The sequence below is a fragment of the Anticarsia gemmatalis genome, chromosome 13 (assembly GCF_050436995.1).
Source record: "Anticarsia gemmatalis isolate Benzon Research Colony breed Stoneville strain chromosome 13, ilAntGemm2 primary, whole genome shotgun sequence".
Classification (NCBI taxonomy): Eukaryota; Metazoa; Arthropoda; class Insecta; order Lepidoptera; family Erebidae; genus Anticarsia; species Anticarsia gemmatalis.
In genome coordinates this window covers 4934733-4945342 of record NC_134757.1, presented here as the reverse complement: position 1 = coordinate 4945342, position 10610 = coordinate 4934733, and the positions used below count along the sequence as shown (strand labels likewise).

The 10610-nt window shown below is 34.2% G+C and overlaps 3 protein-coding genes across 3 annotated transcripts; 1 reads left to right on the top strand and 2 right to left on the bottom strand.

The window, feature by feature from the left end:
- Positions 1-93: 93 nt before the first annotated feature.
- On the bottom strand, positions 94-1556 carry LOC142977994 (cysteine-rich with EGF-like domain protein 2). Its single transcript, XM_076122198.1, has one exon. The coding sequence runs from the start codon at positions 1389-1391 to the stop codon at positions 285-287; it is 1107 nt and encodes a 368-aa protein (XP_075978313.1). The 5' UTR covers positions 1392-1556; the 3' UTR covers positions 94-284.
- Positions 1557-4805: 3249 nt separating this feature from the next.
- Sas10 (UTP3 small subunit processome component Sas10) lies at positions 4806-6886 on the top strand. The gene is made up of 2 exons (XM_076121592.1): positions 4806-5097; positions 5410-6886. Exons 1-2 carry the CDS (start codon positions 5081-5083, stop codon positions 6812-6814), a joined length of 1422 nt encoding a protein of 473 aa, XP_075977707.1. The 5' UTR covers positions 4806-5080; the 3' UTR covers positions 6815-6886.
- Positions 6800-10045, bottom strand: Nle (notchless protein homolog 1). The gene is made up of 10 exons (XM_076121591.1): positions 9827-10045; positions 9287-9444; positions 8992-9128; positions 8534-8708; positions 8278-8452; positions 8022-8166; positions 7620-7809; positions 7230-7393; positions 6991-7117; positions 6800-6912 (listed from the first exon to the last, which is right to left on the bottom strand). Exons 1-10 carry the CDS (start codon positions 9962-9964, stop codon positions 6900-6902), a joined length of 1422 nt encoding a protein of 473 aa, XP_075977706.1. The 5' UTR covers positions 9965-10045; the 3' UTR covers positions 6800-6899.
- Between the last annotated feature and the right edge of the window lie 565 nt (positions 10046-10610).

The window sequence follows — 10610 nt, the reverse complement described above, 5'->3', positions numbered from 1 at the left end:
GTTAAAATTATGTTGTAAATAAAACTTCCAGTAGATATGAGGATTGAATAATTTTGTAGTTTATTATATTGGATATAATCAATTACTCTACAAAGTTAATATATTTTACAAGTTTAGCATTTTTTTTTGCAATAAAACCAAATACAAATATGAGTTCTGTAGGTATCTACATGATTAGTATTTTCATTTATCAAAATATTAACAATAATTACATATCTGCTTTGGTATCTGTTATATGAAAATGTTTAATATTACTTAAAACACACTACAACTAGGCTTACAAACTATTTTGCACTGAATAATAAGTGTTGTAGCACATTAAATGTCGTCATTTTTAGATTCTTTTCAGTAAAGTAAATATACACTGCTAATATTACCACTACAATTGTAACTACTGATGTTGAGGAACGGAATATAAATAATGTTATAACTAACAGGCCAATATACAGTGCCAATCTTCTTATTGAATTGGTTATATAGTTTTGTTGCAGTTCATCATCAATACACTCTCCAAACCATAGAACATTTGTAGATTCACATGATGTACAATTGGAAGGGCCATCACCCATGCATGTTTTACAAGATAAATCACATTTCGTGCACCTGTGAGAGCCTTCAGTGTTAGTGCAATATTCATTAAGCTTGCAAACAGAGGAGGAGCATTCATTAACATCAACACACACACCAGAATGTAACTCCCAACCAGTTTTACATGCTTCACAAGAATCTGCACCCTCACCTTTACAGCCATTGCAGGATGCATGGCAAGCATCACATGTACCAGCTTCAGACAAATAGTAGTTTTCACTACATTCATCACACATTATTCCCATGTAGCCTTTTCTGCATAAACATGTTCCATTCCCTAGCCGTGTGCCATCACCATCACACTTTCCATGTCCACCACAAACTTTATTGTGTTTGTCTTTAGGGCATGCAGAGCACGCGGCACCGAAGTGGCCTTTGTGACAACAGTGTTGTAGATTTTCTATGCATAACCATGTATACAAATCTGCAGCATTTGGGTTTTCATAGAACCACCATTTCTCAAGTACTTGTTCTGCTTCTTCAGCTAAAGTATAACATGGATCTTGATGAATTTTGAGTTCTGAACACAATCCTTCTTGTATTTCGACTAGGCGGATTTCACTTCGTGCATAAGACTTCAATTTTTCTTCTTCCCAAGCAGCATCGCCGCCTTCATATTTTCCTCGAGAAGTTTTATCAAGCCAATGATTGAAAGAATCTGTAAGGATTTTGCAACGGCGACACTCGCTTAATTTACCAGAACTTTCATTAATATTTCGAGAAGCAATTTTTTTACTTCCTATAATAGTAATTTGAAAATACAAAAACAGTAATAGCAAAGATTTATTTAACAATTCTCCCATGATTAATAAAAAATTGTTTCACACTTAATTTCTGATTAGGGTGAATACTTTAAGTTAGAATTTTAAATAAACTTATTTTATCCTTAACTAAACAATATAGGTACAAAATGTCAGGCAAGGCCGGTGATGAGACATGACAGCTGGCTGGGCTGATTAAGCTGAGCTGTCATAATGTCAGATGTGTAACGTTGCCAACCTAGAATAAAATTAGTGGAGCTTCAGCGATATAAAAAGGTTATTTTATTTGTGTTATTGAAAATATATCCATACTAATATTATATGTGTTTATATCTAGCGGGGCCCCCTTAGCTAGAGCGATGAAAGTGATAAGAGCGGTTAGCTCGTTCAATGTACCTACCAAATATAATGAAATGGTCCAATGTACCTCCGTTGTATCCACAGAAATGACCTCTGAAGTTGATGTCCATCCAGCGGGGCCCTTCGTCGTTATCAGGCCGAGATACTTAAAAGTGATGTCAGACGAAACTTGGCCCAATGTACCTTTCTAGTCATGTATTTGTTCTTAAAAGTTTGTGATGATATACCAGAAATTAAGTTTCAAAGTTTTGTCTAGCCAGCAGGGCCCTTTGTTATTTGTATTAACATATGCATAAAATGCAGACCATTCTTATGTCTTCCCAATGTACCTCACAGTTATTCACTATTTACCAAATTTTTCGCGGTTTTTCTACCTAAACAAAAAAATAAACTTTTCATACAAAATAGTCTGTTTGTGCAACACGGGGCAACCACAAAAGTATGGTCAGCAAATTCAAAATTAATTGTTATTTTGTATATCGGTAGCAATGGTATGTAAACAGAAAAAACTTTTTTGATATTAGGAACATAGCGTTTTTATTATTTCGAACCATATTGTGTAATATCAGATATAAAGAAAATAAGATAACAATAAAAAAATATAGTCAAAACAATTATATTATAATAATCAACGTACTTGATACTACAACGTACTGTAATTATTGCAATGATATTATTAATTATATGTTACATGAACTATTGTCTCACATATATTAAGCAATGCGCTACGATTTTCCGTTTATCATTATTTACTTTAACAGTTGAATTTAAATCATCGAAAGATTCCCATTTGCCATTTTTTATTCGTAAGCAATGAGCTTTGTAATGGCCTATACCACCAGGACAATACTCAATCACAGATGTCAATTTATAGGAGTCCTTTTGTCTCAAAAACAACATGTTAGGAATTTCCGACAAATATATTTTATTGATACCATTAACATCAAGTGCTATGATATTATTTAATGTATATGATAGTCTACGAACACCACTACATCCACTGTACTTACAGTTATTGCCTTCATACGTAATTCCATCATTAATAGCTTCATTTAAAAAAGTCATGCCATGCTCTTGTATCATTTTTAAGTTAATAGGTAAAGTTTTGACTATATTTTTTTATTGTTATCTTATTTTCTTTATATCTGATATTACACAATATGGTTCGAAATAATAAAAACGCTATGTTCCTAATATCAAAAAAGTTTTTTCTGTTTACATACCATTGCTACCGATATACAAAATAACAATTAATTTTGAATTTGCTGACCATACTTTTGTGGTTGCCCCGTGTTGCACAAACAGACTATTTTGTATGAAAAGTTTATTTTTTTGTTTAGGTAGAAAAACCGCGAAAAATTTGGTAAATAGTGAATAACTGTGAGGTACATTGGGAAGACATAAGAATGGTCTGCATTTTATGCATATGTTAATACAAATAACAAAGGGCCCTGCTGGCTAGACAAAACTTTGAAACTTAATTTCTGGTATATCATCACAAACTTTTAAGAACAAATACATGACTAGAAAGGTACATTGGGCCAAGTTTCGTCTGACATCACTTTTAAGTATCTCGGCCTGATAACGACGAAGGGCCCCGCTGGATGGACATCAACTTCAGAGGTCATTTCTGTGGATACAACGGAGGTACATTGGACCATTTCATTATATTTGGTAGGTACATTGAACGAGCTAACCGCTCTTATCACTTTCATCGCTCTAGCTAAGGGGGCCCCGCTAGATATAAACACATTAATATTATAAATGCGAAAGTAACTCTGTCTGTCTGTCTGTCTGTCTGTCTGTCTGCTACTCAATCACGCCTAAACTACTGAACCAATTTGCATGAAATTTGGTATGGAGATAGTTTAATACCCGAGAAAGGACATAGGCTACTTTTTACCCCGGGAAAATGACGCATTTCCCGGGAAAATTCAGGTTTCGCTACCGAAGTCGCGAATAATCAACATTATAATGACACTAGCTGACCCGCGCAACTTCGCTTGCGTCACATAAGAAAGAATGGGTCAGAATTTTCCACGTTTTTGTAACACTTTTTACTGTTACTCTGCTCCTATTAGTCGTAGCGTGATGATACAAATAATGCTTTTTTTTTCACGAAAAATATTCTCAAAATTATTTATATCTCTTAAATGCAACGAAGTTGCGCTAAGGCATATCCGTCATTAAAACAGTTGCCATGACAACGGAATTTTGTTAATTCAATGTCATTATAATATTGATTATTCGGGACCTCGTTCGCCACTAATTATTAATATTTAATACTAATTACTAATACAAAGCTTAATTATTCCTAAACAACAAAATATGCTTCTTTTCACGAAAAATATTCTCAAAATTATTGATATCTCATATAACTCGCGCTAAAGCATATCCGCCATTAAAACTGTTGCCATAACAACGGAATTTTGTTAATTAAATGTCATTATGATCTTGATTATTCGCGGCTTCGGTGGCGAAACTTGAATTTTCCCGGGAAATGCGTCATTTTCCCGGGGTAAAAAGTAGCCTATGTCCTTTCTCGAGTATCAAAATATCTCCATACCAAATTTCATGCAAATTGGTTCAGTAGTTTAGGCGTGATTGAGTAGCAGACAGACAGACAGACAGACAGACAGACAGACAGACAGACAGACAGACAGACAGACAGACAGACAGAGTTACTTTCGCATTTATAATATTAGTATGGATTGAATTAACAAAATTCCGTTGTCATGGCAACAGTTTTAATGGCGGATATGCTTTAGCGCGAGTTATATGAGATATAAATAATTTTGAGAATATTTTTCGTGAAAAAAAGCATATTTTGTTGTTAAGGAATAATTAAGTTTTGTATTAGTAAAAAAAAATCATTCACGCGAGCGGAGCCGCACGGGTCAGCTAGTATCTATATATTTTAGAATATGAAGCCTCAATTAATAAATAATAGATACAGCGCCAAAAAAAAATATAACTTTAACGTTAAGCTGACCATGTCCTGGTAGCTTATCGAAAGTACCTACCTATACTATACCTTTAAAGCTTCTGGAACGAATTATCACGTAGAGCAGAAAAATGTAACAATTCTAATGTCAACATTGTCAAAATGTCAAATTGACTGGTGATTTTGTGAACAGGCCTGTGCAACGAGGCCCGCATATAAAATTTTAACTTGCTAATATTTAGATGTGCTCTTGTAATTATTCAAACTTAATTGAAGCGCGTTGATAAACTTGTTGATTTTCATTTGAGTTTCAAATTTCACAAGCAGCTGCCGGAAAGCCCGTCACGGATGGAGAGCTAACCTTAGAATTCGCTGTTACAGTATACATACAGTTATTTCTTTTTTCATGAAAGACTGAAAAGTAATCATGGGAGATAAAATAAAGTAAGTATTTGATACCATATTTGAACAGAACTCAGACTGTTTATATTACAATTAGTTGCGGATTATCGATAAAGGTTATTTTACTTAGTTATTACTAGCTTATTACTTAGTACCTAGTCACTTTATATTTCTGCCGGGGTGTCATATTTTGCTGCCCGTGCAGTTTCGCCTAGCTTTATTGTAAACTATAACTCTGACAGACTCTGACTATAGTTGTTGTGATGTATATAGTAATTACAGTGTAATTACTATATACATCACAGTGTAATTACTATATTGATTCTAACCAATGTATATTCTTGTTATTTGTAGAGTGAAGACCAACTTCGATATGAAGGGCAACTATGAGCCTTCAGACTCTGAAGATGAATATACACCAAGAGAGAAACAACTCTTGGAAAAGGTAAGGAAGAGGAAACGCAATGATTCGGAGAGTGAAGAAGAAATGTATGCGTTTTCAGAGTCTGACAATTCAGATGAAGAGAAAGATGACTTAGGTATAGCAGACAGTGATGTTGAGGGACAAGAACAGTCAGATGATGATTTACCTGATTCTAAGGCATGGGGTAAAAAGAAGAGATCTTATTATGCTACTGATTATGTTGATGAAGATTATGGGGGCTTTGGAAATGAGGAACAGGATGCTCTTATGGAGGAAGCAGAGGCAAATAACATCCAGAAAAGATTACTTGAACAACTTGGAGAAGAAGATTTTACCCTAGACTTTTTCACCAAACAGATTGCAGATGTTGAAGAGAAAAAAGAGACTGTGATAAAAAGTGATTTAAGCCAGATGTCTAAAAGGCAAAAGTTACAGCTCCTTGAAAAAGAAAGTCCAGAATTTGCTGGCCTGATTGATGACTTCAAAACAAAATTAACAGTTGCTAAAGATGATTTACATCCTGTTCTGGAACTTGTTAAAGATGGTAAACTTCCAACATGTCCTGCCTCCAAATTTGTTAAAACAAACTATGACTTGATACTAAATTACTGCACTAATATAAGCTTTTATTTACTGCTTAAAAGTCAAAGAATAAACATTCAGAATCACCCTGTCATAAAGAGATTATATCAGTATAGACAGATGTTAAACAAAATGGAACCTATCTACCTGGATGTCATCAAACCTCAAATAGAAAATATTATGCGGGCAGTCAAAAATAATCTGGAACTACATGTTACTGAAATAAGAGAACAAAAGAAAGACAGAAAATCAGGAAAACGTAAGTCAGAGAAACAGACTCCAGAGACTACAACCAAGAAATTGAAGCTTATCAATGACCTTGAAAAGGATGATGGTGAGGACACAGGTGTATCAGATAATGAAGATGAATATGAGGGCAATGACTTCTTCAAAGATGATAAAGAACTTGAAGTTCAAAGGAATGATGAGTCTGAAGAGAGTGGATTTTCTGATAATGATGGTACTTCACCTAATGAAAATGATAATAGACCATCAACCTCATCACAGGATGTTATTCCAGAAGTGGTTGGTGAAAAACGTGAAATCACTTATCAAATTGCTAAGAACAAAGGATTGACACCTCATAGAAATAAGTTGCAGCGAAACCCTAGAGTGAAACATAAGCTTAAATATAGGAAAGCTAAGATAAGGAGGAAGGGAGCAGTCCGTGAAGCTAGGACTGAGGTTACCAGATATGCTGGTGAGGCATCTGGCATTAAGGCTAATGTCAAAAAGAGCATTAAAATTAAGTAAAACATGTTTATTCATTCTTACAAATGTAATTGTAACAGTTTTCTGGTAAAATAATAAAGAACTTCACTCCAATGATTCTTCTTATTTAGTGTTGCCATCTGCAAGTAATAAAAACATATTAAATGCTGAACAATGAACATAAATACAATAGATAGGTAGTTAAAAAGTTTACTTACAATTTCAATACTTTGTCTTTGCCTCCTGATGCTACATAGGCCCCATTGGGTGCCCAATCAACTGCATATACTTCATCAGCGTGACCTGGGAGATCCAGTTCTAATTTCTTTGTCTTCATATTCCAAACTGAAACAAAGTATGAATTTAGCCAACATATAATATATGATATTATTTTTATATTTGTACACAAAATGTCTAATCACAATGAATATAGGTGGATAAAAAATATTTTGCTTACCTTTTAAAGTAGAGTCTGCACTTGAGCTGAGTAAAAGCCTTGAATCAGCAGACCAAGCAACCATGTACACTGCCTGTACATGTCCTCTCAAAGTTGTTATAAACTTGCCTGTTGCTGCCTCCCACAATTTTACTGACTTGTCAAATGAAGCTGATGCTATTAACCTAGAAAATAAAAAAAACAATTACTATATTGTAATTTTTTTATTTAGCCCTTTAGAGTAGGTGGGAGATTTCTTTTTTTCTTTGATGACTATCACTCTTTGCTGAGTGTGCCTGTTGGCAAAGGCCTCCTCCGGTAGTTGATATTTATATATTTTTATTGTTAGTACCTACTAAATACCTATTCAATGAAGTTGGTTAGTAGTTGTTACAAAAACCCGACCCTTACCTAGTGTCTGGAGAAAATTTAACATCATTTATGAGTTGTTGATGTCCAGTCATTCGAGCCAGTGGACGCTTCTCTTTTTCTGGTAGCCAGAGGAATAATGTAAAGTCATCTGATCCAGAAACTAAACGCTCATCACTCTTTCCACATACTGCTTCATACCGTTCCAAGGCACGTTGCTGGAGAACTTGTTCTGAAAACAATAAGCTTATTTAACTAGGAACCAATTGTGAAGAAAAAGGATTATGCAACACTCATTAAAATAATGGGTCATATATGTATTAACTGAGGAAGAGAACTCTGTACAAAGGTTGGGCATAGAAAATTATTTGTAGTTGCAGGTACAATTTTTAAAAGAGAGCAGCATGGTCTTGTTTTTGCAGTAATGTTATGTATAAAACTTACTGTCATTCACACTGCCTTGCTGATCAGTGACTGGATGAAAAGGTCCTGTCCGCAGTACGTAATCTGTACTTAAGGCCAAAGTATTGACCCAGTGAGCATGTCCTTCGAGTGTCCTGCAGAGTACTCCGTCTTCCGATCGCCAGACCTGTTTTATCACACATATAAACACTTATAATATCACTATACATATCTATTATTCATTTTACATCTTAATAGAAAAAATCTGATTTCAAATTCATAAATTTTATTCACAAACCTTAATAGTTCTATCTTGAGAAGATGTATAGATGAGTCCATTTCCACCCCATTTAACAGATGTAACAGCTTTAGAATGTCCCGTGAGACTTAATATTGTTATACATGTTACTGTATCCCATATTCTAACATCACCATCCTTTGAAGAACTGGCTAGTTTTCTACACTCTGGGTTCCTAAAATAGATAAATAATAACTTAGAATTCTTAGTTATAGCACAGTTTCTTTTTAAAGTATCAAAAAAAATATTCATTTACTTATGATAAGGCTCCCAAGCTAAGGCAGTGATCCATTGTTTATGCCCCATCATAGTCTTGCCAATCTGATTGCCTGTGCTTGGATCCCATATTATTATTCTGCCTTGTTTACACGCTGAAGCTAATTTAAAGCCATCTGGTGACCAACTAATACATAGAACCCAATTGGTATGACCTGCAGAAATAAAAAAATTAAATTAAATCAATGAAATTAAAGGAATTGTTTTATAGATAGAGTCCAACAAATCAAATTGTGAGTTCGAAGGACAAAATTTGATAATCAAATACATTAAAAATGAGGCATAAACATATTCTGTAAAGAGTGACAACTGAAAAGAAGGTCATGAAGCGATGGTAACATCCTTTAATTAATTATGTATGTTACCAATTTGTACACTAATCAACTCTATGGATTTTGCTATTGATGTTACAGGCAGAAGCTTCTTTATAATTTATACCTTTGCAAACATGCAGTGGTGTTTGTGTGTGAAGGTCCCAGAACCTGACTGTGGTGTCCCCTGAGCCACTCGCTAACTGTCTACCAGATGGACTGAAATGTGTAGAAATAACTGCTTCTGCATGTCCAGGGATAGAACTGAAAAAAGAAAAGTTGTTGTAAAGAATCATTCAACATTCTTTTATTATTTTTTTCCATCTATTTTCAGCCAAGGCTTTACCCATTCTCCAGTTACAAATAGTGTAACTAACACAACTTTCTTATAAAGTATAATATATATAGCTATAATTGCTTACCTGGTACATCTTGTCACTGGCCTTACTCTAAAGACAGCTTGTTGCTGATATATAATTTCAACAACCTCTTCTGAGTTTAGACTCTTTATATCTAAGGCATCCTTCAATGTGTTTGTTATTTCAACATCTTTAACAAAGAATAAAAATGGCTTGTCTTCCTGAAAAATAAAACAAGGAAATTATAATTCTTGCTTACTCTACCTGCCAAACATAAACCCCATATACTCAAAAAAGGATTTTATCTGATAATCAAGTAAACTTAAGCTGCTGCATCAGCCCTAGAAACAAGAATCGGTTTATCTTAACGACTTGATGTATGGATATACGAAGTAGAAAAGAAAATCCAAAAAAAGTTTGTTGAAATTTAAAGTCGGCTATAAAATGGAACCTCATTGAACGGACCGGGCTGCGTCGATTTGGTTTTAATTAAATCGTGCAATGTGAAACCTAACCCTTATGATCTAATCAACATTAAAAAAGTGTAGGCCACATCACACAAGATTTTGAACGAAAGTTTGTAACTAGTATTTCACTATTTACCTCCTGTAATAAAGCATTGCATATAAGTTGAAGTTGGTCTCTCGATATATTTAAGGGGAGGTCCAAGGGGTTTCCGGTGTCTTCCCCTGTGTCTGATTTAAGTTTCGCTTGTACGCAACTTGGCAAATCAACTTCCATTTTTAGAAATAAACAGTGTTATGGTGCAAACATGCATACACATAACCTCAATAAACCATGCAGAATAAATATGTCAATAATGTCAGTTGTGATTATTTATGTCAGCTGGCTATCGTTATGACAGACATAGGGTTGAGAAAAATGTTTCTAATTTCTTTTTATGCCTACCTATATTAAGTTTTTCAAAATAGTTATGTACTCACGGCCCCTATAATTGGTCCGATTCCTCCAAATCGACACAGCCGATTATTATCTATACTTACTTACTTACTAATATTATAAAGCTGAAGAGTTTGTTTGTTTGTTTGATTGTTTGTTTGTTTGTTTGAACGCGCTAATCTCAGGAACTACTGATCCGATTTTAAAAATTCTTTCAGTGTTAGATAAACCATTTATCGAGGAAGGCTTTAGGCTATATAACATCACGCTTCGGCCATTAGAAGCGGAGTAGCAACGAAAAATGTTACAAAAACGGGGAATTTTTTTTTCATTATTTCTTATGTGACGCAAGCGAAGTTGCGCGGGTCAGCTAGTTTACTATAAGGTTATAGTTGATGGTTCTTAGTTCATCAATAAATCGTGTAAAAAATTGAAATAATTTATTATAAAGATTATACACTGTCTTATACTTACTAATTAGTCTTAT

What these genes read in the sequence shown, in the direction of transcription:
- LOC142977994 (XM_076122198.1), bottom strand. Translation starts at nt 1,391, where the DNA reads ATGGGAGAATTGTTAAATAAATCTTTGCTATTACTGTTTTTGTATTTT.
- Nle (XM_076121591.1), bottom strand. Translation starts at nt 9,964, where the DNA reads ATGGAAGTTGATTTGCCAAGTTGCGTACAAGCGAAACTTAAATCAGAC. An exon ending in GCTTGGGAGCCTTATCATAA is followed by an intron (nt 8,453 to 8,533) that starts GTAAATGAATAT and finishes TATCTATTTTAG; the next exon opens with GAACCCAGAGTGTAGAAAAC. An exon ending in AAATTTTCTCCAGACACTAG is followed by an intron (nt 7,394 to 7,619) that starts GTAAGGGTCGGG and finishes TTTATTTTCTAG; the next exon opens with GTTAATAGCATCAGCTTCAT.